General features: G+C 37.2%; 1 protein-coding gene across 1 annotated transcript in view; it reads left to right on the top strand.

The window, feature by feature from the left end:
- LOC104514011 (histone deacetylase 9-like) overlaps window positions 1–15,104 on the top strand; it is a gene marked incomplete at its 5' end in the record, with an annotated part of 135,785 nt that overhangs the window by 103,201 nt on the left and 17,480 nt on the right. The window contains one exon of the mRNA XM_010157528.1: window positions 7,831–7,964. Coding sequence (XP_010155830.1) covers window positions 7,831–7,964 — 134 coding nt within the window. The remainder of the gene's footprint in view (window positions 1–7,830; window positions 7,965–15,104) is intronic.

A 15,104-nucleotide genomic window follows, 5' to 3' on the forward strand; every position in this document is an offset into this window, starting at 1 on the left:
CTTATTCCCTCCTGATATTATAAAATGATGTTTATTAAACAACGTGATCCAAATCCTGAGGGGCACTAGACCTCTGATACTAATACTGAGTTCACCAGGAGACTTGATGCCAAATTGGTCAGGAAATAGAGTATTTACCTCAAGTCTATCCACCTATAAGAACCCATCCCTGATATACTCATTATATCTATGTCCTAGTCTTGGCATGATGAATTATCCCCATCTGGAGGCCAGGTCTTTAGATGGTGGTATATGCTGATTAACACTTGCTAAGGAACTAGCCCTTAATTTAATGTGATATGTTGATGTGGCAGGGTCAATAAATGACTGCAAATAAAGTGAGAGCCTTAATTTGTAGACTTTGAGAAACTGTATATGTTGGAAAGATCATTTAGTCAATCCTGCTTTTCTTGGCAGAATCTTGTAGATCATCTTCAGAAAATGGCAGTCAGTTATCAGCTTCTGAGTGATGGGCTTTAAATCAGATCCTTTGTGTTACTCTCTTGGGTCAATTCAAAATTAACTGACTTGGCTTTTCATCAGTTAAAAAAAGAAGTAAGACTAGATCTTCCCATCAGATTGTTTTCAGTTGTAACTCAGTGCCCACGTTTCAGCTACACTCATTTATAACAGCAGAAACTTTGCCCCACATATTTTAAAAACGTGTCAAGTTGATTTTATAGGCAGTAGCATTATAAAAAATTTCTCCAAACTTAATCAAGCTTACTGACTTATTTGGATAGTCAATAGTAGTATCTGATTTTCATTCCAGAGTGGATTAGAAACAAATTCCTCATACTTTGAATTTTTTTTTTTATCAGATGTCTTGTTTTCTATCCAACCCCTTACTGAGTCTGGACTCAGATTTGGAGATATAATCATCTGTAATTTGTAACATCAGATGCATATGTTGTATATCCATTTAAATCAGGCAACTTGATCAGATTTGGAAGAAGTTACCATGATAAAAGTACTGCCACTTACACTATCAGCTTAGCAGATTTCTCAATATGTGGTGCAGATTTTCAGTAGATAATTATCAGTCTGATTAGACTATCCCCATAGAATCCCTTTAGAGGAATTTACAATCTCTGGGGGATTGTAAAAAAAAAAAAGAAAAGAAAAGAAAGAAAGCAAAAAACCCCCAAAACTCCATGGAGAATCCCCTTACCACCCAGATGAAGAAACTGCCTTTTCAGAGAGATCTGAATCCAAGTTTCTGAAATGTCACCTTGCTGTTTTCAGTTCTGCATTTCCCCTCTTGGCTTCTGCTTTCTGATGCAGAACAGTCACATGTTCCTGAAAAAAACATTGAAGAACTCTGTGGAATGGGTAATTTTGCTTCCTGGCCAGCTTTACTTAGTAGGGGATTTACTAAATAGAAAGGAAAATTTTTAAAAAGGGGGAGAATGACAGGATAGTGGAGAAATTATTACTTGGGCCAGGTATGAGATGGACTAGAGATTAAGAGAATGTGATGAAACCGAGACAAAAGGAAGGACAAATAGCTAGTAAGAACAGGGCTAAAATCATCCAGAAAGTTTTGAGAACATCCAAAGGTTCTTGCTTTGACTCTGGCAGCTGAAGTCTGTGGTTGAATATTTTCCCTCTGAATCCACATGACAGCATTATAAGAGCTCTAAAAACATCATCATTATTTGTACATCGCTATGACCTTTCCTGGAGGATGCAGAAACCTTACTGCTTGATAATACAGGGTACTAAAGAAATCCCTTCCCTTTTTTTAGCATTAATTAGTCGGGAGAAGACTTTGTGGGAGTCGTCTTCTTCCATGTGTCCTGAGGAACATTTTGTCAGGTGGTCGGTGCTGCAGTTGTGTGGTGGAGGTGTACAAGTTTCTCCTGCCCGGAGGACTAAGCAAATGCAATGGCCTATCTGACCTGCTTGGATACATACACATCTCGAGCTGGAGATGTCCAAACTATCCTACTGAGCATAGTCAAAGTGCCCTTCTCCTGTAGTGAGACATGTTTGCATTATTTGACTTTCAAAAAGGTACCCTATGTATCCTTGAGTACGTACTTAATATAGATTTAATGATATGTTCAGTGTAGCAGCTAAAGAGTAGCTAATTATGAAAAACATATTACTGTAGAACTAACAGGCATGCAATAAAAACATCTATTACACAAATTGTTAATCCATAAAAAATGTGCTTCTGAGGCCATTGGTATTTATTTAACGTACAATTACTGTCTAATTTAATCTAAATTAAATGACTGCTTGAGACATGTAATTTGAAGTGTTACTGAGCTTCCTTCTCTGGTATTAAAAGCAAGAAACCAGCAGCTAATGCGTGGAGGCCAGATCTCTACCATTTAAATTCAGGTACCTCAACACTAACGTTCATAATTTCAGCCATTTGGAAAATGTTTTTCATAAGAACGTATTTGGCATTAAAATCTCCCTTTCCCCCTCACTCAAGGCCACATCCTGCCAACTGAGTCAAACCTCTGACTTAATCCAAATGAAGATTTAATTGAATAAAAGGTCCCGAATTAAGACCTGAGAAGAAAATCTCTTTTCTCATCATAGAGCACAAGCTTTGCAAAATGTTCTAGCTCCTGCCAGTGCTGGAAGGGTAAATTATCATTTGACTCCTGTATGGCCATATTTATTTAGGACACGTAGCCTGATGACTCAGGAAGTTATGTAAAAACTGACCCAGTTAATTTTAGATGCTATTGTTGGAAAAATATCAATGAAAATTAATCAAATAGTCACAAAGGAACCACAGGGAAGGAGTGTAGAACATTGGTGGGTAGACTTTTGGCAGTGATTGTTGCAACAGTTTTAATGAGAGGAAAACACATTCTCAAGTAAATTAGAGAGTAATGACATGATTAAATGGTAAATAATAGTTAAATACATACTTGGAGGTCCAGGACAGAGTCTGTGGAGTTTTTGTGTTTTGCATGTATCGCTCTCCAGGCTACTCCAAGTAGCCAGAGGAGCTCACCAAAAATCTGTAATTTAGGGTCGAATTGTAGCTTTTAAGACGCTGAAGCTGAAAGAGCTGTTGGGGCCCTGTTCCTGAGGCTGAGAAAGCTGAGGCTTTATCCATAACTCCAAAGTTTCACCAACCTTTTTGTTGGTGACGTGTCCTTGTTCCTCCATCAGCTGCCTCCCCTGAGCAAGGGCTAGCGCCAGGGCTCTGCTCTCCTTCGTTTGCTGTCACCCAGAAAGTTACTGTGCAGGAGACATCTGCTCTCCTTATGTGCAGTGGGGGAGAGGGAAGGGGTCTGTCTTCTTCTGAGGCAGGTTTAGTCCCCACTAACTGGGTGTTTGCACATTTGCTGGTGAGCAAACTGAAGTTGCATATTGATCTTGCATATTTATACAAACAAGGAGTGCTGCGTTGCTGGCTGGGAGTGTACCCCATCCATATGGTTCCTTTCCCTGTCTGCTGAGGAGAGGATGTGAAAAGAATAACATTCACAAGTTGTCTTCATTCTCAAATGTTTCATTGTCAAAACGGCAGGCTGTACAATTCTGACTTGTTAGCTTTACTTCGTCTAGCTGTAGTAGACAAGATAGTTGTGTGAGGAGTCCATCGGAGGGGAACTGGCCTGGTTCAGAAGTCTGGTACCTGCTCTCTGCCACTTTCCATTTCAGGTCGTCAGGGTAAGGATGCCTCAAAAACAAAAAAAAAAAAAAGGAAACTGAAATAACCCCAGGTTCTTTTCTTATAGGGTTTAACATTTTCTCGGTTTTCAGTAAGACCAGGTAGAGTACAGTTGCTCCAGTGACTTTAGTCAAATGAAGCAGAAGCTTCACCTACATCATTTTGGCAGAAAAAGGAGCACATGGGGAATTTTCTGTTACCAAAAAAAAAAAACACCCAAAAACAAACAACCCCAAACCAAACCAAACCAAACCCCAACCACCAGGGCTCTTAATGCTATACTGAGAGATCAGTCCACTAAAAGCTGAATTACTTGCTTAGATGGTACTGTAAGTGATCAGCACACTGTGTCCAATAACAGGCTGGCAGCTAGCTCATCAGTATAATACAGTATTAGCTTTCTCTCTTTCTGCCTTCCAACAGTAGAATATTTTCTTACCTAAGGCTGAATATTGTATATCCTCTGCTAATAGTACTGGAGGAGGGGACAGGGTATAATTAAAGAGTATGTGTTATGTGTTTGTTTTAAAAGTTTATATTTTTATTTCAAAAGTCGTCAGATAACAGCTCATACACTGCATGTTTCTCCAATACATAACATGGTTTACAATGGCTTCCATTTGAATCTAGCCTTTTTTGCTTAGATGTTCAATTGTGCACTCACAGGTTTTTTGTCAGGAAAATGTAAGCCATTTGGTAAGTAGGATTTTCAGAACTACTTAGTGTTTTAATGCTGTTTTTTGTGCAACTCAAAGATTTATCATTGTTGTTACTAGGATCATAGCAAATTAATATTAAGTGTAGTTGTAAATTCTACCCTGGATGTCTAAATATTGGATCTGTAAAGGAAACAGGTACTTTTAACATTTCAATTACAGAAATTATGAAAATAATAGTTGGCACAAAACTGTGCTCACTGTTTCCTGGCACACTGCATGAGCCTAATTTTAAAATGTTCTGCTACGTCTCTGCGAAGTACAAATTCACTGGACACATCAAGAAGATTTGAGAAATAGCCCTGTGTGTGTAATCTTTTCTCACTTACTGACTGAAATTATTCGAGTTTTAAATACTATTTCTTTTTTAATTATTATTAATATATGACATTTTAATTCAGGTACATGGACACAAGTAATTGTGGATACTGCCAGGGCCATTTCAAGCCCTGATTAATAGATGCCTGTCATTGAGTCAGGCATTCAGATTCTAAATGGCCCAAGAGCACCTGCAGCCTCGAAGAAGCAATGCCCATTTAAGGCTGGACTGAAAATCAGGCACTGATCTTTTAACATGACTTTCCATTCTATAACTGGACTTTTGCTGTTTTTATAAAATGCCACTAATGTATAACTGTTATACACCACTGCAAAAACATACAGTTATAAAATATGGCACATCAAACCCAGAAACATCTTTTAAAGCCCTCATCGCAGCTAGCACCCTTGCCAGCAGACACAGTAGAAGGGCAAGAACTGCTGCTGATTTCTAGAAATTCATGCAGATTGGAAGACCCAGAATTCAAAATGCTTGTCTGACTCCTTTCTCACCTTAGAGTTGGTCAGCGAGGCATCAAAGATATGCTTGGTCTCGTACCAGGGGAGATGAATGATCCTTTTACTGGTGCTTATTACTATTTTCTTCATGATTTTTTTAATTATTTGGCATGAACTACAGCCCATCTTAAAATCATTACTTGACTGGGATTCCTTTCTTTCCATTTTGTTACTCTGTACTCCAGGGGATTTCCTTGAGGAAGCTAATATCTTTCCTGGGTTGCTGCAGTGACACGGGATCCAAGTTTCTTTGTTAAGAATTTCCATAACTCATTTAGTCACAGGCAGTGTTGGTACTGTTGCCTAAAGTTATTTCCTCCCTCTCTAGCAAGTCACCTTTATTTTTGTCAGGGCAATTATACTGAAGAAAAACCCTATCATGTTGATTTGATTTGGCAACATTTTATTTTGTTACCATGATCTCTGTTGGAAAAGATGCTTTCTGTATGGCTCATTGCATGGATCCTGACTCAGCCAGGGATGATTATTATAACATTTATACAAGGAAAATCATTAAGAAACCAAGCAGGCAAACTAATATTATAACAATGTCTATGAGTTATATTATGTACAGTTGTCTAAAAGAAGAAAAAGGCATTGAGAGAGTCTTTACATTTATTGCTACACATACCTCAGAAAATTACGATGTGGCAGCAGCAACATTTGCGGTCATACAAATTTTTCAGCATGTGCAGGGGAAACATGGTAGAGCTTTTCCTTCTTCACAGAAGCTGTGTAATGTGGAGGATAATGGTGTCTTAAAAGTGCTGTTGGATTTCTCACAGACCCAAAGGGTGAGCTGTAGATGTGGGGAGTCTGTGCCTGTTCATTCTACTTCATTTCCTTTAAATGCTGTATGTACGACTCACTTTAGGCTGTTGGCACCCTCTTCTTATGAATCCAAAGTTCACATGTGTAACATGCAGACAGAAATAAATCCTGTACGTAAAAGAAAGTAAAAATTGGCTAAAGATCAAAGGTTATCCTCATTCCATTCCTTCCTTTGCTTTTATTATCCTGTCTAAATTTGGTCTTTTGTAGAGACGATTGGATGGTTTAGGGTTGGGTTTTTTTCATGAGGAAAAGTTGAGCTTAAATGAGAGTTTAAGATTTTATTTGCTTTTCAGCCCTGCATGTAATCTTAACCACAGTGTAGTTACTTTTCCTTAATCAAACCTGCAGTTCTTAGAGACTGTAGAAGATTGTGGAGTGGCTTAAGAAAACAATATTTGACCTGGAGTCTTCTGTGATCATCAATAGATTAAGCAGGAAAGAGATCTTTTTTTCTTTTTCTTTTTATCTGAATATCTAAAGCAAACCTGGTATCGTTAATGTCCCTATTCTATAAAGAGTTGGATAATTGCTTAACAAAGTCCTAAGATTTAAACAGAACCAATTGTGTGCTTGTTTGTTTGCCAGATTAAGCCTTAAGTCTGTGTCTTGGAAAATTCCTCTAGAAAACACTCTTGTAATTTATGTAGTTTTTAATTTTTTATTCTTCACTGGAACATCATACAAATATGTTGATTTTTCTGGTCTTCATAGAGCCCTAGGCTTTAGCAGGTACCTTCTAAATGTTTTATTTAAGACTATGAAATGCACTGCAATGAGTAGTGATCATCAGTAGAGCAACTGGAACAGACCAAGTGGAAAAGTTAAGAACAAGATGTGAAGGCTATTTAACTTCAATAGTTTCAAAGCTTTACTTATCATTACTCACTTAAAGGAGATTAATCAAAAACAATAGCTGTCTCAGGAAACTACCACAAAATTTCTCTCCAAAATCTTGTCTCCAAATTCACTTTTTTTTTTTTGCATTTTTTTCTTACCATTAAAATGGAAAAAAAAAAAAATTACTTGAATCGCAGGTGAAAACATTGTGTTAGTGTTTATGTAGTTATAGGTCACCACATAAAACAAAATACCATCATTTTTGGCTGTGGTGCAGAATTGCTTAGAACATTGTTGGTCAGGAATGAGTGATACTGGCAGAAATATCTACAAAGTTCTGGACAGTTTCAACCTATACCAAAACCTTGAATCAAAGCGAGTGATCCAGTTGTTAGTGTCGCCTCCAAAAACACTTTCAAAGTGAGCTAAGAGGTTACATATGTTTCTACTGTTTTTTACTCCATGGTTGTACATTATACTCAAACCCGAAATAAAAAGGAAGAATAAATTTGTAAATAAAAATTTAATTTGAAAAATATATTTACTACTAATTATAGTATCATAGCATAGCTACAAATATTATTTGTCATATTGATGCCATAAGTGACCAGAGTTGTGGCAGATATCTCTAAATATCTTGGGTATATATTACGCTGACATGCAAATAGGAAGTGAATCTGGGCTGATAATGGTTAATGATGGTAACAGCCTCGTGTTTCCACTAATCTCCAGCTATTAGGGATCAGTATTATCTCACATCTGCCTCATACAAAATCCCATACACCTAACTCCAAAGCATCTGCTGTGGGCCATAGTCAGAAACAGGATACTGAACTAAATATATCCCATGTTCCCTGTGCAATATCCTTGACCTTTCTATATTCTCATACAGCAGATTTTAAATATGCCAGTAATATCTGTTTTGCTTTAACAATTTGCACTACTGTATTTGAATGCCAGGTTTTGGTCACCTAACCAAGCAATTGCTGAAGCTAGCGGATGGCCGTGTGGTGCTGGCACTGGAGGGAGGACATGACCTTACTGCCATCTGTGATGCATCTGAAGCCTGTATAAACGCCCTTTTAGGAAATGAGGTAAAATATAAATCATAGTAGGTGGAGAGAATGATCTAAGTTCACTGAAATTCCTATCTTTGATTTTCTTTTAGGAACAATAGCATCAGCCCTTTTTATTTTTCATTTGATATAAAACCCATGCAATTTCAACATGTCTTTGAAACAACCAGACCTCAGATGAGCTGGTTTGGATAAATACCACTAAATTAGTTGATTATATAAATCCTTTAGTGTTCACCTAAATTATTCCCAGTTCTGAGTAAGATTTAATACCTCAAAATTGCTTTTGGTGATATTGTGCTAAATACCAGACTTGACATCATTGGTATGCATGTCATCTATCAGGACCAGACCTTCCAGACAACCATCATGGGGGAAAAAAAAAAAAAAGCTTTTGCAAGGTATCTGGTAGTCTTGGGAGCTGGATATAGCAAAGATACATTTTTTTCAGTATTTTGACACTCAACTGGCATGTGAAAAAATATATTTCAGAGGGTTTTGAAATTGAGAAACATTAATAAAAATGTTTCCAAGACTTCCAAAAGGCAGGGTTTATCTTATAATGGAAGATTCAGGTTGATCTGTATGTAATTTACGTGTGGTGTTCAAGATTCATCAAGCTCCATACATCTTACTTTGAAACTTTGAGAGTGGACTATCAGACTAAGTAAATATGTTTTCTTTACATATATATGAACACAAGATAAGCATTCATATTAATGAAAATTGGTTTTGTTGTCCACTAGAAAATATCTTTTCTCCTACAAATGTGGTGAGAAGGAAAATAAGCTTGCTGAAGGTACAGCCAAAATAATTTATAAAAGGGCAAAAGCCTTTACCATAAATTGTGAATTTTGCAAGATCTTGTTATAAAGTGCAATGTATTACTTTGTTTTCCCCACAGGAAGTGGTAATAGTTATATAATCTCTCCATTCAAGTGTATTAGTGCCAAATTGCAAGCTGATCTGCCAGTTCCCTTTCACTTCAAAACTTCATACCTGTATGAATATATGTGTCTTCTGGTGAATATTGGATAAGAAAGATTTTCTAAATGTTCTTTTTAACCTGTGCTTTTTATCTTTATGACCCATTGAGAAAAACACCTTTTTGTTTATTATTTTTTTTTACATTATACATGCAATGAATAAAGTGATAGCTTTTTCAACAATATTCTCAGAAATATAAAGAAGTAGACATTTACACACACACACACACACACACACACACACAAAAAAAAGCTTTCATTGGGTTTTATCACCTTTGACAAGTCCCACAAGGAGAGTTTTCCAGTGTGGTGACAGGCACTATTGTAATTGATGCTCAGCTCAATGTTGGTCTGTTTATTTAGGTGCTGAAATATGGATTAAAAAACCTAGCTTGAGGCATTTGACAGTCTTAGGGAATGCAGCATTACCTTCTTGACCAACTGCCATTCCAGTGCACTCTCGCAGATATTTTTGGCTGTCATCTTCCCTGTGGTGGTGTGTTATGGCATCAGTAGCTTTTCAGAGCCCTTCTAAACCCATTCTCTGAAATTTGCTCCTTTGTGGGACTAATGCAAAAGGTACAATGCTGAAGATATGATGTGTCTTCCTCTGTGCAGGTGCCTGGGTCCCTCTATCCAGTTATGACCATTTGGTGGTGCTACCCATTTGTGAAAAATGTCTTGTTTTGTTTTAACACTATATCACAACCAATTTCTATTTCTGCTGTCACTGAATAGCCGTTATCTGAGAAAGAGTACAAATTGTAAGAAAAAGGAATGGGATAAGTGTACTGGAATAGAGATTTTCTTCAATTTTATTTTAGAATAACATGAGACTGGGAAATTAGATAAATTGTGAGTCTATCTGTTTGCAAAATATATCAAAGCAAATTTAAGGAAAGACAAAAATTCAGTAACTGATAATGAAGACAAACATACCCACCCAGCCATTTTGAATTCAATTGTAAAAGAACATAATTAATAACCTGAAACATCTCATGCAAGAAGCATTATTCTCATGTGCTCTTACTCACAGCTTTGTCTTCAGGGACATGCATTAAATGGTCGGGTGTAGCAGAATTTGAAATAGAAAATACGCTGTGGCTGCTAAGAAGAGAAAAATATTCCAGAGGGAATGTTGTTACCAACACTACCATAAGAAACTGATGTTTGCTTAAAAGAATAAATAAAGATGTTACCAAGAAGCAGACACTAATAAGGAAGTCTTATACCTAGTTAGCAGTTAAAAATCAACACATATGTTGACATCTATAGATTTATGGCAATCTACACCACATGGCACATAGAATATACATTGTTTGATTTAAGCATAATATTAATGATGTTGCACAGCAAACTCTAATTGTGTTCCTGCCAAGGACAGAAAAAAGTTTTTCTTCAAACAACCAATTATTCTAATTTGAGGATGCATTCTTTCTTGAATGCAATTCTTTATAGGTGATTAATAGGATAATTATAACTTATTATCTGCCCTTCGTTTTTACGATTAATGGTATGTAGTGCAACCATACTTTAAAAACATTGGCAAGATGAAATTCTGTTTCTAAACACTACACATGTAATTGAACTCAAATTAGAAAGGTTGGGAAAGACCTTTGTAAGGTATTTTGCAGTTTGTCAGATCTATTTATTCATGTGCTGAGGATTAGAATTCATAAACATTTTGCAGGATTTTTTTGAAAAATTTTGGTTTGGTTTTTTTTGGCCAGGACTTGTCAATACAGAAATTCACTGCTTCATAGGTTTCATTACCAGCAGAATAACATTTAAAAAAAAAAGAGTAATTGCAAAACTAGCCACAACTTTCAACTTGCACGGAGAGCTGGTTTGATATGTAGAGGTAACATCAAACTCACAAGTGAAAAATCCTTTTTTTCCTTATTTGTCTCTGAACACAAAGAAGGAAAATAGGTTGACATCCAAAATAGACATGTTTTGCTCTTAGTTATATGTGGCCTGTAGCACAGTGATCTGTATAGCAAGATAAATTTTTACTCTTCTCTTAACAAATGCAGTGGAGCCACCAGGAAAAAAATACACTATCAAGTTAATCTTCTTTAAATAATTGGAGCATGGCACAGGAAATTCCTGCATACAGTTGTTGATTTTGAAGACTAACCAAAAAAAACTATTAAAAAGGTGTTTTTTTTTTTTTTTTTGGAAGAGCTCAGAATTTAAATAAGCTATCAGCCCCATCTATGTGTGGTCAATACTTCTGAACTTCTCTGCAGAACTACATTTGAACAGTAATTTCAAATGTTGACAGAAACAGAAATGGGATTATAATTATTAGTTTTCTCTGATTGGAGGTATTTCTGTTCTTAATTGTTTCTTCTAAGACCCAGTTCCCTAAACAGAGGTGTCTTTTTAGATACCTTAGAGTAGCCAGAACATTGGCCCATGACTGTTAGATCTAGCATAGAACTTAGAGGAGATCTACAACCTTTCTGAGTGGCAACTGGAGATCAGGCAAGCCACCCTATGGTATCTGACATGACTCAATCTGGCTTGCTTGTGTGAATTCCACCTTAAATTATGAGAAAGCTAAAAAGGAAATTACAGGTGTAAAGGTAAGGATAAATGTTATCATGATAAAATTATTAATTAGAAAGTTTACATATAAAATTATTTTTAAAAAAGATCTAAAGATCTCAGATTTTCTTGTCCATACTTCTGTATACAAGCAGACAATTTCCATGTCACTGAGAAAAATCCATCTGACCATTTGCAGAGTTAATTAGGAGCACTGTAGGTTATCTCCTTGGAAGGAAATCTTCCTAAGAGGTGAGAAGAGATTAAACAGCTGGATCCCCTATAAATCCAAAATGAAAACATGGAAATCCTTTTGGCAGAATGAGCATTAGTTGCTTTAAATATGCCTGAATTTTCTTGACATAATTTGAGAACTTGTCCATTAAAAAAGCATCTGTGAAAACAAAGGAAATGATAGATTCAGATAATCAGAAAAGAGACTTTGCTTTTAAACCTAAACATTTCTGAGATGATGGTATATTCTTGTGCTTAAAATTCAATTCTCTCATTTACTTTGATACTGTTTAAATAATTCTAGAGTTTTTCACAGATATACTTATTTTTAAAGTATATATATAGATATATATTACTTCAATTAAGTAAACCACTAAATGTTAAAATTTGTATGTTATTCCACAAAGCATGTGAAAATTGGGTTGAATATTGAGATTTTTCCCAAAGATCTTTGTCACAGAGAATGGAAATTCCACACTATTTTGTCCATCCTAACTTCAGTGCTATAACGACCTCTGCTATGCCGTTCAGTACCAGGTGGTGGTGAGTAAGGCTGCTCTATACGTGCAAGGATAGGTTCTGGTTTCTTTCCGTTACATTACTTTTGAAGAGGCACTACTTGGGTTTATAAAGCCCGCAGGGATAAACTTTCCTTGAGTTCAGTATCCTAAATCCTGCAATTTATTTTCAACATAACTGCGTTCAGCTGGGGATTCTTCTGCAGCCAGAGAGAATGAGAAGGATTCCTTAAAACACAAAACTCTTTGAGCCAAAAGCTAAGGATTTAGTTCTTCCTTCATCCCACCCCTTTTCAAGAAGCCAGGTGGGATATTTCCATGGGACATAGGAGTCCGCCTAACATCACGGTCCCTCTGACCTGTCTACACACTGGGCATTGGCTCTTAGCGCTACATGGTACGGCAGTATGCCGTGGTCTGTAACAAGTGATAATTAGTCACAGACGGGGTCATGCTCTCCTTTGCACAGAGGAAACAGAGAAGTGCAGTCGACAGTGTGCTCTGCCCAGCAGGACCCTGCAACAAAGGCACACAAAGGATGCATGTCTGCTCTCATTGACTGTGGCGGCCAAAGCTGAATTTGGCCCTGAGTGTAAAAACATTTCTAAGTGACTAAATTTAACATCTTCTAGTAAATATTCTTCTGGCTTGAATTTCAGTCTGAAGCAGAATTTGACAAAACATTGTGATTGGTTGGCTCCCAAGCATGCTTGAAAACTTATACTGGACAATTTTCTTGCAGAGTGTGAAGTATGTGCTCCTTTCTTGCAATCTGTTGAGCTGGCATTTAGGAGGGATGGTAATTTAAGTGGAAAGCTCGTACTCTGCAGCTTTCCTGCTAAAAAAAGTTGGCATTTTCCTCTGTGGAATTCAGTGTGAATCTGGGGCTGCTTGCCAGCTCTGCAGTGATCTCTGCCAAGAGGGCCTGGACTCTGTTAAAAAGAAGCTATTTGCCAGAACAGGTAAGCATTTCTCTCTCCAAAATGGAAATTTTCATGGAAGTGAATATGGCCTGGGATCAATTTTAAATTGAAGGGTAAACTTGGTCACAGTCTCACATCCTCATTGTTAATCTGAGTCTAATACTAGAAAATAATTAACACTGAGTCTGAGCCACCTGTCAACTGCTGCTTGCATAAACCCAGAGTCCAGTAATTGGCCCAGAAATAGAGAATTAGAGTAGGAAACTAGAGCAATGTACGTGCCATGGGTCAGCATGGTGACATCAAAGTCCCCACGGTGGGCAGTGCTAATCTGGAAGTGGTTTGGCCAAAGGAACAGAGAATATTCTTTTTCCAAAGTCACATATTTGCAAGGCATTCCTTGTTTTTCAGGGACTGGTAGGTGCTAATGACCCTTTGTGCCTTTGAACCTATTCCCTACTGAAAACTGACTCATTTATGTACCACATTATAACAGTGGATCAAAAAAAACTACTTGCCTGAAGTGTTTATATATGAACAGCAAGTGCTACTTTGAGAAGATGGCTAGTATAAGAGCACAAAGGACCTTTGCGTTCTATGAACTTAATCCTCTATAACAATAGGCAACCATAAGACCATCAAAGCCCAGTCTTGGTACTGATATACTTCTTGCACAGTTTATCTGGTAAAGTAAGGTTGTAGAGCTTCCTTCTGCAGCCTAGGCATCACTGAGGAGCCTACCTGCCTTCTCCCCTTCTTCTGCTTCTGTCAGGAATCTCCATGCTCCTTACCTTATGCTTGCAATTGCCTCAATTTTCAGTTATCTCTAACTGCACTTTGCAACTAATAAGACTAATCTAGATGCTTTAAAACATGACAGTGCTATGGACAATAAAGATATTGCTATATCTTCTAGATTTTCCAGCTCAGTACAGACTGATGTAGTTTCAGATTCTCTTCACATTCCCAATGATCATTTCAGATCACCTTCTGGACACATGAAATTTCCATCGTTAATTCCTTCTTCAAACATTTGTTGATATGTCTCTGGCAGCCTTTGGCAGCCAAAGTGTTTTTTGCCCACTTATATTGTTTTTCCTACTTTGAAAATGATAAGTGGACACAGTTTCTACTTTCTTTTGCTACTTTGGGCACAAAAGCCCAATTCAGCTGTGTAAAAGCTTTGAAAATATGAACCTTTGTGTCTGGTCCAAACTGTCTCTCCAGTGGTTTGGTTATTTCTGCACTGACTTGAGCTGTTCTTCTCTGAAAGGTTTCTTTCCTGACAGTGTGTTTCCAGTGCTCTTTTCAGCTTCCTTTCTGTTAGCCTCCAGATTTAATAACTTCATGATTTGAATGCCAAGAAGTGTAGGAGGGAAGGTGATGGTGCCATATATGCCAGGTGTAGAGTAATTTCTTTTGTTCTCTGTTGGGTCTAACTGCTGATATTTTCCAGGGACACCCCTAGTCTATACAGTTGCATCCAACCAGTGGATAGCTGCCAACAGAAATCCTTTTTTCGAACGCAGACAGTCTTGTTTCAAAGTGTATAGAAATAGCTGCCATAACCCACTGGTTTTATTTCTTCAGTGTTTTTGTAATGGTACTGTATGTGGACTGAACAGGGTATATGATGTAATGAACTTACTTCTGGAGCCTGATAAGGTTTCCCTGATATGGAAGAGGATCCAAGTTCTGTCTGGTTATCCCTAAGGGTGAGGAGGTAGAATAACTCCAGAGCAGAAGCTGAGCTTTGGATACAATATGAAACTTTCATGGAAAATCTGTTAAGTAATGACCAATCATGACTCTTATATTCAAATGACCTACAGATCTGTTAGTAGAGCTAACGGATGGAGTAATGATTGGGATAATTGTTGGATGTTTGACACTTCTTTACTAAGTCATCATCTTATTGTGAATTCTGAAAACACATCTGCCATT

This window comes from Eurypyga helias, unplaced genomic scaffold (genome assembly GCF_000690775.1).
Source record: "Eurypyga helias isolate BGI_N326 unplaced genomic scaffold, ASM69077v1 scaffold13778, whole genome shotgun sequence".
Taxonomy (NCBI): Eukaryota; Metazoa; Chordata; class Aves; order Eurypygiformes; family Eurypygidae; genus Eurypyga; species Eurypyga helias.